Source organism: Acomys minous, assembly GCF_964271855.1.
Source record: "Acomys minous genome assembly, chromosome: 12".
NCBI classification, from domain to species: Eukaryota; Metazoa; Chordata; class Mammalia; order Rodentia; family Muridae; genus Acomys; species Acomys minous.
The window spans coordinates 87,018,258-87,032,842 of record NC_140493.1 but is presented as its reverse complement, the minus strand read 5'-3'; the positions used below and the strand labels follow the sequence as shown (position 1 = coordinate 87,032,842).

General features: G+C 48.9%; 1 protein-coding gene and 1 long non-coding RNA gene across 2 annotated transcripts in view; one reads left to right on the top strand and one right to left on the bottom strand.

Moving 5' to 3' along the window:
• Window positions 1-318: 318 nt before the first annotated feature.
• On the bottom strand, window positions 319-7,092 carry LOC311578919. Its single transcript, XR_014773001.1, has 3 exons — window positions 5,676-7,092; window positions 5,348-5,455; window positions 319-1,111 (listed from the first exon to the last, which is right to left on the bottom strand). It is a non-coding gene; the product is annotated as an uncharacterized lncRNA (long non-coding RNA).
• A 105-nt stretch (window positions 7,093-7,197) lies between these two features.
• ACSF2 (acyl-CoA synthetase family member 2) overlaps window positions 7,198-14,585 on the top strand; it is a 40,332-nt gene continuing 32,944 nt past the window's right edge. The window contains exon 1 of the mRNA XM_084748979.1: window positions 7,198-7,386. Within this exon, the coding sequence (XP_084605105.1) occupies window positions 7,259-7,386 (128 nt within the window). The 5' untranslated portion in view covers window positions 7,198-7,258. The remainder of the gene's footprint in view (window positions 7,387-14,585) is intronic.

Genomic DNA, 14,585 nt, shown 5'->3' with positions numbered 1-14,585 from the left:
CCGCCCCAACATAAACACACACACACACACACACACACACACACACACCTGCTAACTTCTACAGTGAGCTCCTTGAAAGTAAGCACCCTGTCTTCTTACCTCCACAGCCACGACCCAGCAACAGGCATATTACCATGGATTGCCTGCTGAGTGTCTGATGGACCAGTGGATGGATTTTTGCCCTAGTCAGTCTTTACTCAAGACCTCACAGTTGCCCTTAGCTCTTGGCCCAAGGAAAGATAAGAGTTACATCATTCAAACAAAGAGGATTAGATTTTCTGCTTTACAAAACCGAGGCTTTCACAACACTTGGCCTGTGTGAGGGTTGAGTTTATTTCACTTTTCTTTTTCTTTTCCTTATTTTATTTCACATGCATTGGTATTTTGCCTGCATGTGTGTCTGTGTGAAGGTGTCAGATCCCCTCGAACTGAAATTACAACTGTTTTTGTTTGTTTTTGTTTTTTGGGACAGGGTTTCTCTGTGTAGCCTTGGCTGTCCTGGACTCACTTTGTAGACCAGGCTGGCCTTGAACTCTGAACCTGAGTCTTCTGGAAGAGTAGCCAGGGGGTTTTTTTTGGTTGTTCTTTTGTTTTTGTTTTTGTTTTTGTAGACAGTGTTTCTTTGTGTAACAGCTCTGGCTATCCTGGACTCACTTTATAGACCAGGCTAGCCTCGAACTCACAGCGATCCACCTGCCTCTGCCTCCTGAGTGCTGGGATTAAAGGTGTACGCCACCATAACCGGCTCAGTCGATGATTTCTTAATAAGGAAACTTAATGAACAGAGTCTCTTTCCTGAGGTCAGGGGTCAGACAGCTGTAGGTCTTGGGAGATGGCATCAAAGGTGGCCTTGGTGAAGTTGTCCAGGGAAGCTGTGCAGCCCTGGCTGATGTGTAGCCGTCATTGATAATAGATGGTAGCTGCAGCTTCTTGGTTTCTTGGTTAAGGTTTCTATTGCTGTGAAGAGACCCCAACTCTCCTAAAGGAAAACATTTAATTGGGGCTGGCTTACAGTTCAGAGGTATTAGTCTATTCTCGTCCTGGAGGGAGGCACAGAGGCATGCAGACACACATGGTGCTGGAGAGGCAGCTGAGAGCTCTACATCAGGATCTGCAGGAAGTAGGAAGTAACTGAGACACACTTCCTTCAACAAAACCACACCCACTCCAGCAAGGGCACACCTCCTAAAAGCACCACTTCGTGATCCTGGGGTGGGGATGGGGCATTGTCTTTCAAACCAGGACAGCCGGGCACAAGGCCAATGGCAATGCCTTACCTCTGGGAGCAAGCAGGAGGCCTGTCACCTTTACGTGGGACAGCATGGAGTCTGCCAATCTTGCTCCTTAAATTGCCTCTCTACAATGGAAAGCTCGGCCAATGAGTGGGCCCTAGGATGGCAATGGCGACCTCCTTGGAGCACTTAATACCCGGAACGGCATGACTTTTGTAGACCACAGTGGTGTCAAAAGCCTCAAACCTGGTCTTCTGGGCCAATCCAAGTCCATTTCTGCAGTGATATGATCTTTAGAAGCTCATTTTTCTTTTTCCCCAGACAGGGTTTCTCTGTGTAGCTTTGGCTGTCCTGGACTCACTTTGTAGACCAGGCTGGCCTCGAGCTCACAGCGATCCACCTGCCTCTGCCTCCCGAGTGCTGGGATTAAAGGCGTGTGCCACCGCGCCCCACATTAGAAGATCATTCTTAAGGAATGAAACCAGGCTTTAATCCCAGCACTCAGGCCTGTATCAAAACCAAACCCTGTATCAAAAAACCAAAAAAAAAAAAAAAAAAAAACCCAAAAAATAAACAACAACAACAAAAAGGAATGAAACTAGGAAAAAGCCTATGATCCTATGACTTCAGAGTCCCTGATGGGCTTCAGGCATTTGATCTTCATGTCTACACCAGGCAACCCCAGCTGGTGATGGGGGTCCATTCCTCGTCTTCAACTTTTCATACACTATTTCTCCTTTTACGTCAGCTTTATTTCAGCCAGCATCGTCACCATTTTCCTGTACTTTGGAATATGTCAGAATGTCCTTTTTTCTTTTTCTTTCTTTCTTTTTTTGTTTGTTTTGTTTTGAGGCAGGTTCTCCCTACTGAGCCCCTGGCTGTCCTAGAACTCACTATGTAGACCAAGCTGGCCTCGACCTCACAGCAATCTAAAGGAGGGCACCACCACACCCGGCTTATTTTCATTTATTTATTTATGTGTTATGTATATAGTGTTCTGTCTGCACATACACCTACGGGTCAGAAGAGGGCATCTGATCACCTTATAGATGGTTATGAGCCACCATGTGGTTTCTGGGAATTGAACTCAGAACCTCAAGAAGAGCAGTCAGTGTCCTTAACCTCTGAGCCGTCTCTCTAGTCCTTTTTTCCCCCCTTTTGGTTTTCTGAAACACAAGTTTCTCTGTGTCACCCTGGCTGTCCTGGACTCACTTTGTAGAGCAGGCTGTCCTTGAACTCACAGAGATCCACTTGCCTCTGCCTCCCGAGTGCTGGGAGTAAAGGCGTGCGCCACCACACCTGGCACTTTTTATTCTATTTCTTAGTGGGATTTTTGTTACATATAGGCTTGTCCCTAGGGAAGTATAAATGTCTACCCTCTCCTTTGAAGGTTTCCATGATAAATCCAAGTAGGATTCCTTTAAAGTTCACCCTGGTGGGCCAATAAGTTTACCAAGCTGTCTCACAGGCACGGCTGAGGGGTTGCTTGCTGAAGCATGAGTGATGCCCCCAAAAGTGCCAGACTTGAAAGTCTCACTCAACTTGGACAGAGTTCCCACTAGCTAACCTTCCCCAGACCTATACGGTCTAGTACCTCAGGCTCATGCATGCAGTTAGGGCAAAAGCCACATAAATGTTGGGAGGGGAGTGGCGGAAGTCTAAATGAGCATCTTATGACTCCCCCTACCCATTCCTTTTCTCTGGGACAGTCCAGCGTCAACAGTCCCGCTGGGGATGGCCTCCTGGAAGCAGGCACTGGGTGGCTCTTTACCCGGAAGGCTGCATCCTGCAACACCTGCTAATAATAGCTTCATTGTTTTTCTTTTCCTTTCTTTTTCTTTTTCTTTTTCTTTTTTTTCTCTTATTTTGGTTTTTCGAGACAGGGTCTCTCTGTGTAGCCTTGGCTGTCCTGGACTCACTTTGTAGACCAGGCTGGCCTTGAATTCACAGGGATCCACCTGCCTCTGCCTTCCGAGTGCTCTTTTCTTTTTTTTAAAAAGAGTTACTTATTTACTATGTATACAATGTCCTGCCTGCATGTTGCCCACTTGCCAGAAGAGGGCACCAGATCTCATTATAGATGGCTATGAGCCACCATGTGGTTGCTGGCAACTGAACTCAGGACTTTTGGAAGAGCAGCCAGTGCTCTTAACCTCTGAGCCATCTCTCCAGTCCCATTGTTTGTTTGTTTGTTTGTTTGTTTTTTCAAACAATGTTCCAGTCTGGTGGTGGTGGCACTCACCTTTCATCCCAACATTTGGAAGGCAAAGGCAGGCAGATTTCTGTGAGTTCAAGACCAGGCTGGTTTACAAAGCAGGTTCCAGAATAGCCAGGGCTACACAGAGAAATGCTGCCTCAACAACCACAAAACAAAACACCCCATGTCGTCTTTTCCCCTTATGCACCAGCACCTGAAGATAGGATCCCTCAACACATTTATTTAAATATTATTCATTTTATTTATTTTTTGTTTTGGTTTTTGGTTTTTCAAGACAGGGTTTCTCTGTGTAGCCTTGGCTGTCCTAGGCTCACTTTGTAGACCAGGCTGGCCTCGAACTTACAGCGATCCACCTGCCTCTGCCTCCTGAGTGCTGGGATTAAAGGTGTGCGCCACCACACCTGGCCTTAAATATTATTCATTTAGAGACATGGTCTCATTATGTAGCCCTGGCTGGCCTGAGACTCACTATATAGACCAGGTTGGCCTGGAACTCACAGAGATCTGCATGCCTCTGCTTCTAAGTGGTGAGATTATAGATGGGTGCCACCACACTCAGCCTTATTTATTTACTGAAACAAAGTCTTGGTATGTAGACCAGGTTGGCCTGGCATAGAAGCAGATTCTGCCTGTATGTGCAGCTGACACTTGGGTTTATTGTATTTTATTTATTGTTGTTGTTGTTGTTGTTGTTGTTGTTATTATTATTATTATTATTATTATTATGTTTTTGTTTTGTTTTGGCAAGGTTTCTCTGTGTAGCCTTGGCTCTCCTGGACTCCCTTTGTAGACCAGGCTGACCTGGAACTCACAGCAATCTGCCTGCCTCTGCCTCCCGAGCGCTGGGATTAAAGGCGTGTACCACTCTGCCCGGCTTGTTTTGTTTTGAGACAGAGTTTCGCTGTGTAGCCTTGGCTGTCCTGGACTCACTTTGTAGACCAGGCTGGCCTCGAACTCACAGAGATCCGCCTAACTCTCCGTCCCCCTCCAGGTCTGGATTACAGGCACCACCATGCCCAGCTACTTATTGTTATTGCTGTTATTTTTTATTATTATCATTATTGTTGCTGGTGTGTATGTGTGGTGTGTGTGTTGCTGGGGATTGAACACAGGGCTTTCAACATGCCAGAAGAATACTCCATTATTTTCACTTTTATTTTTTTTATTTTTCAAGATATGGTTTCTCTATGTAGACCAAACTGGCCTTGAACTCAGAGACCTGCCTGTCACCTAAAGATGTGTGCTACTACGACAACCTTTCTTTTTATTTTGAGATAGGATCTTTCTAAATTGCCCAGGCAGGCCTTGACCTTTTAATCTTTCTGCTTCAGTCTTTCTACAGTAGCTGGTATTATATCTACATCACCAGGCTTGCAACACACAATTTATAATGTACCTCCTTCCTTCTCTCCTTGAGCATTTCAACTAGAATAATTTCCAAGGCCAGTAGCATTAATTTCTGTTCTCTGTGATTAAAATTTTTGGACAGAGGAGAGTGTGTTGGCGGATCTATACTTCCTGCACTTTGCATAGGAGGCAGAAGGCTCAGGAGTTCACCACCAACATCGGTTACTTAGTAAATTGGAAGCCGGCCTGGGTTACATGATACCTTGTCTCAAAAACAACAACAACAACAACAACAAAAGCAACAGGCTTGGCGACCCACACCTTTAATGCCAGCACTCGGGAGGCAGAGGCTGGTGGATCGCTGTGAATTCAAGGCCAGCCTGGTCTACAAAGTGAGTTCAGGACAGCCAAAGCTACACAGAGAAACACAGTCTCAAAAAACAAAAACAAAACAAACAAACAAAACAATAGTAAGAACCCAGGAGATGCCTCAGTGGGTAAAGGTGAGCCATCCAGCCTAAATGACTGGAGTTTAATCCCCTGGACCCACCTAGTGGAAGGAGAGAACCAACTTCAGCAACTTGTTTTCTGATTCCCATTGTATGCAAGTACGTTGCGCTTGCACAAATCACATAAAACTGGCTGTGGTGGTGCAGGTCTGTAAGACAAAAAGCAGGCAAGTGGATCGAAGTTCAAGATCATCTGAGAATATGTACAGTATGAGGCCAGCCTGAGCTATATGAGCCCCTATCTCAAAAAAAAAAAATTGCTACTTGATGTTGACATTATTGTCTCTTTCTTCCTTTTCTTTGTTTCTTTGTTTCTTTGTCTGTCTTTCCCCCTCTCCAGGCTGGCCACAGACTCCCTGATCCTCCTACCTTTATCTCCCTGGTGGAATCAGAAGTGATTGACACCATGCCTGTCTCTGAGTCCATTTCTGAAGCAGAGAAGGAAGGGACCAGAGCAAAGGCTTCCCCAGGCAGAATGACTCATCTCCTTCCTCCCCTTTCCCCAAGACTCACCCAGAGACTAGTGAGGAAAAAAGGGGGGGGGCGTGGAGGGGGGGATCCTGAGGACCAGAATGTACCCTTCACTTTGCCAGGGCAATTGTTTATCCAGCAGGGGTCAATAATTTGCTCAGGGTCATCCACCAAACCTTCCAGGCCTAGCTTGGATCCTGAAACTTGGGATGCCAGTCAGCAGTCCTCATTCCGTGGGCGTGGCCTTCCGAAGCCACTGTATAACCCGAATTTGGAGGGTACGCCCTTCCGAGCCTCCAAAGTCTCTCCTCTTGACCTGTTCTCCACGGATTCCTCCCAAAAGCTGCCAGAGAGCTCTGTGGTCACTCTGGAGAGATCAAAGAGGGAGTAACTGGATTACTCCACACCACAGCTGAACCAGGATTCCAGATAAGGACAAAGGTTCACTAGGTCAACCTCTGCCCTCAGCCCGCTGTTCCTCCCGGCCTAGCTAGCTTTCTTCATTTCCAAGTCAGGAGAGACTAAGCCACCCTGCCAGGACCTTTCTTATCTTCTTGGTCTGGAGACCAGATCATTGCCAGGACAACGTGGGACTGGAGGGTGCAGAAGTTGTGTGCCCGGTCCCAGAAATGAGCAGTCACTCCTTTAGATCTTATCGCCCATCCTTCTTGGATTACATGTTAGAATACATGTCAAAGGGCACTAGGAAGCAGCTGAGGAAATTGTGTTTCTGGTCCCAAGCTAGGGCACAAACTCGTCGCTGACGTCGCCGCCACCGGTTCTGTCTACCCGGTACTCTTCTCGGAATGACGTGGTCCAGAGAAGGGGAGGATGCCGCGGGTCGAACTAAAAAGCTAACTCCCGGCCTCGGGGTCGGGGGTGGGGGGCGGCGACTAGCCCCTGGGCCCCACCGAGTACAGAGGGGCTCACCCATCAGACCTGTTGGTCCCTCCCGACTGCCATTTCGCTTCCCAGAGGTCCTCTGCTCCAGCTGGCAGGCCCCAGGGGCGCTCGGGGCAGGTTCCTTTGGCCCGTAGCTCACCACCGGGGAAATTCCCACGTGACCCACGCGCTACCGGGCACGTGGGACCGACCAGCCTTGGTATTGCCATCTGGCCCTATATAGATAGGCTCCTGATTGGCTTTCCGTTTAGGAAACTCCTCAGCCCTTCAAACTTATCGTTGGAAGGTCCTGTGTTGTGCGGCAGAGTGGGTCTTGGGATCCCCGAAGAACAAACAAAAACCAGGGGCGGTTCTTCAGAGGGCTGTTAGTTCCCACGCGAAGGTGGCCCGGGACTCCTATTCTCCACTTCCCTGCCTCTCCTCTCCTTGCCCCGCCCCGCCCCGCCCCGCGGGGGACCCAATCCTCCTCACCCCATAGGCAGAGCGACCCTCCCGCCTCCCCGCCCGCTCCTTCTTCTCCCCCGCCCTGTTCGCTTTCAAAGTTTACTCCGGGTTGGGACCGGCGGCGGAAGCAAACCATGGCTGTCTACCTCGGGATGCTGCGCCTCGGAAGGCTGTGTATCGCGAGCCTGGGGGCGCAGGGGCCCCGGGCGCTGCTCTCTCGGCCTTGGCAGAACTCGAAGTTGCAGGGTGTCCGCGCTCTCAGGTACCCCGAGCTGCTACCCGAAAAGAGAGGGGGCTGGGTAATCCCGAGAAGAAGGGAACTTGGGAGTTCTGCAGAGTTTTGCAGGGGCTGACCCCACTCTGGGTGGCCCTCGCACACACTTACCCTACCACCTAGGCAAAGGGAAGAGTGGGCCTGCCTGGGCTCTGCGGGTCCCAGATAGCTGCAGGAGTCCCAGATTGAGTCCAAATTCTAGTTCAGAATTCTGTATGCGTCCCGTGTGACACACAGCACCAGGAGTGTAGACTTTTTACAGTACATCCGAGGAACAGAGCCCAGTGCTGCCGGGGGTGGGGGGTGGGGTGGGGGGTGGGGACGACGACGACACTCTCTCAGCTGTACCTACTTCATTGAAAAACAAGGGGACCGTTTAGGGGTCTTCGGGGCACTGAGTATAACACACTCTTCCCTCTGTTTTCTCTCCCTCCCCTTGTTCCTTTTGTGTTTGTTTATTTTTCGAGACCGGGTTCTCTGTGTAGCCTTGGCTGTCCTGAAACTCGCTCTGTAAGACCAAGCTACCCAGATCCGCCTGCCTCTGCCCTCGGAGTGCTGGGGCTAAAGAAAGGCATGGGCCACCACCGCCCGGCTTTTCCCCTCTGTTTTCAATCATTGGCGCTTGCTTCTGGGCCTGTTTATCTGTCCTTCATGCAAGGGCTGGGAAGGGGGTTGGCAGGAGAGAGTTGATTGAATAAAGCTAATGTGGACAGACACTGAAGAGAATACAAGAGTTTGCCGTGGGAAAGGCCAGCACATAGCCCGACTTGCACTGCCACACACAGTCTGGCAAGATGTTAAACCCGTTGTCCATTTCATTCAAGCTACCGGCATGGACAGGAAAAGTGGAGACACAGCAGAAAAAAAAATATAGCCCTGCAAACTACACACTACTAAGGCTGGGCGGTGGCAGCACGTGCCTTTAAGGCGGAGGCAGGTGGATTTCTGAATTCGAGGCCAGTCTGGCCTACGGAGTGAGTTCCAGGACAGCCAGGGCTACACAGAGAAACCCTGCCTCAAACTCCCTGCACCCAATAAAGAGACACTTGGCAGACAAGTTGGAAGATGCCTTTTTGACTGGAACTCTCAGATTACAACCTTTTGAAAACTAGGAAGCAAGCGTGTGTGTGTGTGTGTGTGTGTGTGTGTGTGTGTGTATGTGTGTGTATGTATGTGTATGTATGTGCGCGCACGCGCTGAGTTGGCTTTCTACCACAGATGTACATGCTCAGCCCCTGTGAGGCACTGTAATATCCCTCTGCCTCATTACCTAAGGAGCCTTAGGGGATCATGGCTGGGGAGTGAATGGCGCTGTTTTTTGTTTTGTTTTGTTTTTGTTTTTGTTTTTGTTTTTCAAGACAGGGGTTTCTCTGTGTAGCCTTGACTGTCCTGGACTCGCTTTGTAGACCAGGCTGGCCTCGAACTCACAGCAATCTGCCTGCCTCTGCCTCTCAAGTACTGGGATTAAAGGCTAATCTGGGCACTTTTAAGGGGACTCTCTCACCTCTCTGTCTCCCTAGGCCGACCTGACCCTCCCCCATCCTTAGTTGCCTCATCTCACCTTTGAACTCCTGCATTTCCCCGAAGGCTTCGAGGACTCTGAGGAAAGTGACTCCCCCAAAAGTGCACCTATTTTAGAAACTGAATTGGATCCAGTGCTTCGATGTGTGTGTGTGTTTCACGTTTACAGATGAACAGGTGCACATGTGTGTCTATGCACTCGTGTTTTAGGTGAAGGTGAAGAAGGTAACGGGTCAATGTTGGGTGTTTTCCGTGCTCTGTGGCTACCTTACCGTTTCAAGGTAGGGTCTTTGACTGAGCCTGGGGCTCACTGATCTGCCAAGGCTGGCTAGCCAGTGAGTCCTAGGGGTCTTTCTTCTCTGTCCCCCTACTCCCTAGCACTGAGAAGTTACGGGCGGCTGAGCCTCCCCGCTTTTGTGGGCGTGCTGGGAATCTGAACCCAGTTCCTTAGGCCTGCACAGCAGTCGCTTTACGGTCTGAGCCATTTCCCCAACATTCCCGATCTTTTGACTTCTTTCCTGTGTACACAAAGCAGATCACTCACTTGCCTCAGGCCTGTGACCTCTAAGGGTTTCAGTGTCAGGACGAGACCCATTTTCCGAGCATCTGTCGCAATTTCTTCCCATTCCTCTCGTGTTTGCATCCTTCCTTGCTGACTGCAGGGGCCGTTTACCTGGTTTGTTTTTTTACTCTCCCCTGCATTAAGCCTCCCCCCCTCGGGCATCTCAAATATTCAGCGCGCACGTCTCTGAGGGCATTGGCTGTACCTAGGCCGGAGCACTCAGACCCGAATTACTGAGAGGATGGAAGGAATCAAGGGGAGCACTAGCTGCTGTCCCAGGCATGGTGGTGTAGGAAGCTGTGAGCCTCCACTTTCTCTAATTCCATCACAGGCAGGTGCCGCTGCCGCCCGGTACAGCAGGTCAGCCGTTCCAGCTATGTGTTTGGGTTTTCTTTCTGTTTTTGAGGCAGGGTCTTGGTGTGTAACCGATGCTGACTTGCAACTTGAAGCTTTTTAATCTCCCTGCCTCAGCCTCTGGAGCCACGAACTTACAGGCATGTGTCACCATGCCCGGCTCAGGTTGTTGGTTTTGTTGAACAGGAAAGAACAAGAATTTGAAGCTAGCCTGTCTTGAGATACAGCCCTCTTCTACGCAGCAGTTGAGCAAGGGGGCACGTTACCTAATCGCAGAGTGCGCTTAGTTTGTTGCTAATGAATTCTTACCTGCTTGCTGGCTTGCTGTGGGTGGGAGAGGCAAAAGCTGGCTTTTGTTTTCAGCCTTTCTTTTGAGGTGAGGCTGACCCGAGATTGCTAAGATTTAGGCTTGGGCTGGACCTTAACAATCAATCCATCAAAGGGCAAGTTGCCTGACTCCAACTGGGCTTCTGTACAATGGCCTGGAAGGGGGAAGCCCGCAGCGTGGGTGCCTTGAACCTAAGTGTGTCAGGATTTAGAAATGTCTCCAGTTACCGGATGGTGGTGGAGCTCACCTTTAATCCCAGCACTCAGGGAGGCAGAGGCAAGTGGATTGCTGTGAGTTCAAGGCCAGCCTCACTTGTTTTGTAGGAAGAATTTGTTACGGGCACAGAACTTCCCGTGTGCTTTCTCTCTGTAACCATAAATGCACATCTACCAGCCGTTCCATTCAGGATGCCGAAAGTGAGTCCTCTACCAATGGAATGCTGTGTTCAAAATCTTTATTGCGGTTCTCACCCCTAAGTAGACCTATGCAGTCTGATTCCTTCCTAGGCAGTGGGTTCCTTCAGGGAGGTCATATTGAGTAATCATAGGACTTTATTGGTATAATTACATATGGTAAATTGCATAGCTCTTAAATGTATCCCTCAGTGAATTTTAACGGTTTGTTTTCTATTGCCGTAACTGAATGCCAGAGAACAGAGCAATTTGTAAGCTTCCCTTCAGAGCTCACTTAGCTCAAAGTTCTGGAGGATAGGAGTCCAAGAGCACGGTGCCAGCATCTGCTTGGCACTGGTGAGGACCGTCCTGCTGGGTCATGCCATGGCCCAGTGCATCAGGTGGGGAGACCCAGAGACCATGCCAGGGAGAACCCTCTCGTGGCAAAGCTACTCCCTTTATAACCCATTAATCCACAAAGTCACTAATGGATTACTTCCATTATCAAACGCAGAAGCCCTCATGATCCAAAGGTTACATTCTAGGAACCGTTAATAGGTGAATTTAGAGAATCATTCAAGCAGTTGCATACTTAGACTGATTACTCAGCTTCCAGAGTCACAGGTCTTTCCCTGCCCCCCAACCTCCCCCCCTTTTCCTCTGCTGTTCCTTCCTTCCTTCCTTCCTTCCTTCCTGTTTTATTTATTTTATTTAGTCATTTTTTTAAAATGTAGTTTTATGGGCATGCGTGTCCTGCCTGTATGTAGGTCTGTCATCCCATGCTTGCCTGATGTCCTCAGAGGCCAGATGAGGGCATCGGATTCCCCTGGAACTAGACCCTTTAAGCTGGTTGGGAGCCACCCTGTGGGTGCTGGAAGCTGAACCTGAGTCCTTCGGAAGAGCAGCCAGCGCTTTTTTTTTTAATGTGGCTCTCTATGTATTTGTTATAAACAACAAATAGGTCACGCTGTCCCCAATGCAGTCATATGGCCTTGGGGACCTGACAGGGCAGGGTCACAGGCCTGACTGGTCCTTGGAGAGCTCCCACTTCTTTATATATTAGGAGGACCAGGCAGCACTGCCTTCTTCTCAGAGGCTGCCACAGGAGAGCTCTCAGCTGTCTTCCTGACAGCAGGGCCTTTTGTGAGGACGTGGCGATTGCACGAGGCACAGCCTTCCCCTCTGCCATCAAGAGTGCAGTAATCACTGTTGGACAGCTTGTGACTGGGGTCCACAAGGAGCTTAGGAGGTGGCTGGACCCGCTGGGCAATCTCTCTGGTAGCACAGCTGTAGGTAGCTTCGCTTGCAGGTCTTGCCCAGACACTCAGTTCTGCAGCTTCTTCTGGATAGTCTGAGAGTAGCGGACGCCATGTTTCTTCCACTCCGAAGCAATCGGCCAGTACTTTAAATCATTAAAACATCTCTTTAGCTCTTTGGGTTTTTTTTGTTGTTGTTGTTGTTTTGACACGGGATCGCATGTTGCCCACAGAGGCCTCAACCTCTCGGCAGTCCTCTGGTCTCAACCTCCCAATGCTGACTTTACAGGCGTGAGCTACCACACCCAGCTCTGCTTTTTATTTCTTCCTTCTCATTTATATGGGCTCCTTTTCTTTACTTAAATACTCGGTGAGAACAATTTCAGGAGGATTTATGTTGGCTCATGGGGTGAGGGTAAAGTCCATTATGGCAGGGGAATAATGGTGGCAAGAGTGACTAGCTCTGGTGGCAGCGGTGGGAGGCGGCTGGTTGTATTGTGTCAGCAGTCAGGAAACGGAGAAAAATGAATGTGGCCTCTCAGTGCTCTTTCTCCTCTCTGTAGTCTGAGACCTCAGCTTCAGGGATGGTGCCGCTCAAGTCTCTATGATTCCAATGTAGTCAAGTGCACCACGATTAACCACCACAGTGTGTGTGTGTGCATGTGTGCATGAGCGTGCGTGTGTGCATGAGCTCTGGGTTTCAGACCTAGGGCCTTGCACATGCTGCACAAATGCCCAGCCACCGAGTTGGTTTCAACACCCTCAGGACTAAGTTAGTTATATATTTTTTCTTTTTGTTTTCTTATTATTTACTTATGATCAACTTGGTCAAAGTTAGTTTTTCCCCCTGCTAAGGACATTTAAACCTTTTCAGAAAATATTTACTTGTGTGTGTGTGTTCAAGTCTCCTTCCACCATGTGGGGCCTAGGGATTGAACTTAGGTCTTCCTCAGGCTTGGCCAAAAGGACCTTAAAAGCTGCTGAATCATCTCATTGGCACTGTCACTGAGGACTATTTTTAGGGAGAAGGGGTTGTACTTTTTGTTCTTTTTTTTTTTTTTTTTTTTTAGTTTGGCCTGGAACTCACAGAGATCCACCTGCCTCTGCCTCCCAAGTGCTGGGATTAAAGGTGTGCGCCACCACGCCCAGCTCTTTTGTTCACTTTTTATTTAGACAAGGTCTTATTCTGTGGCCCAGGTTAGCCTCAAACTCATAACTCCTTTCCTGCCTCAGCCTCTCAAATGCTGATTTATAAACATGAATCACCACATCTGTTTCTTTTGGGGGGGGGGCGTGATATAGCTAGACTGGTCTGGAACTTTGTAGACCAGGCTGTCCTAACACTCATGGCCCTCATTCTGCCTCAGCCTCCTAAGTGGTAGGATATTATATGTCCACACTTGCTCTCTGAGGACCTTTTAAAAAGATCATGTTAGCCTGTGGTGGTGGTGGTAGTGGCGGCGGTGGCGGTGGCGGTGGCGGCGGGTGTGGCAGCAGTGGTGGTAGTGCATGCCTTTAATCCCAGCACTTGGAGGCAGAAGAGGGCAGATCTCTGCGAGTTTAATGCCAGCCTGGTCTACAGATTCAGTTCCAGGACAGCCAGGACTACCCAGTGACCACTGTTTAAATGGCTGTGGGTTAAGAAAACGACCGCTTATTGATGCTGTCATTTTAGATTTTATTTGTCACAAACACATGTTGATTTTCTGGACTAGTAGTTGCAGGTTGTAGCTGGTGTGTGTCACTATATGTGCAGTAGAGAACTATCAGAGTTCACGGCTGGAGATGCAGTGCTTATCAAGCATGCATGAATCCTGGATCTATCCCCAACCAATAATAGCAAAATTAAGATTGTAATCATATTTCAGAATAAGGCTCAAACATATACTCCCAATTCAATATGAGAAATAGCCACACAGGGCAGCACACCTGCCAGCTCAAAACACTCGAGGGCCAGGCGTGGTAGTGCACGCCTTTAATCCCAGCATTCAGGAGGCAGAGACAGGTGGATTGCTGTGAGTTTGAGGCCAGCCTGGTCTACAAAAGCAAGTCCAGGACAGCCAGGACTACACAGAGAAACCCTGTCTCGAAAAACCTAAAAACAAACAAATGAACAAAAACACTTGGCCGAGTCAGGAAGATTATGTAACCCTGGGTTTGCAGCTTCGAATGCAGCATCCAGGGTTAGTCCTTCCTGCCAACCAATGATGGTCAATCATTAGGTCTACTGTCTAAAATTTAGAGCAACAAGCCCCCTGGGGATGCCGATGACTGGTGGCAGATAGGCTGTTGGAGTGGTATCTTGGGACAATAAATCTCAGGGTGGTATGCAAGCGTGATGGGAGAAAAGAGCCTGACTTTGAGTTCCCTGACTATGCCAGCAAGTCACCTCATCTTTTGATGGCTTTAGGTAACCTAGTTAAGAGGGCGTCAAACTTCTAGACTTTTTTGTTTTGTTTTGTTTTTTGAGACAGGGTTCTTCTGTGTTAGCCTTGGCTAACTGGACTTTGTAGACCAGGCTGGCCTCGAACTCAAAGCGATCCCCCTGCCTCTGCCTCTCGAGTGCCAGGATTAAAGGTGTACGCCACCACGCCTGGCTAGACTTTTTTCTTTTTGAGTCAGGGTCTGACTACCCCAGGGTGACCTGAAACTATGTGGCCCAGGTTAGCCTCAAGCTCACAATGGTTTTTCTCCCACAGGCTGCTGACTACAGGAATCACAGGCAGAAGTGGCCATACTTTGCTTTAGTATTTTTAAAAAAGATTTTATAGCTG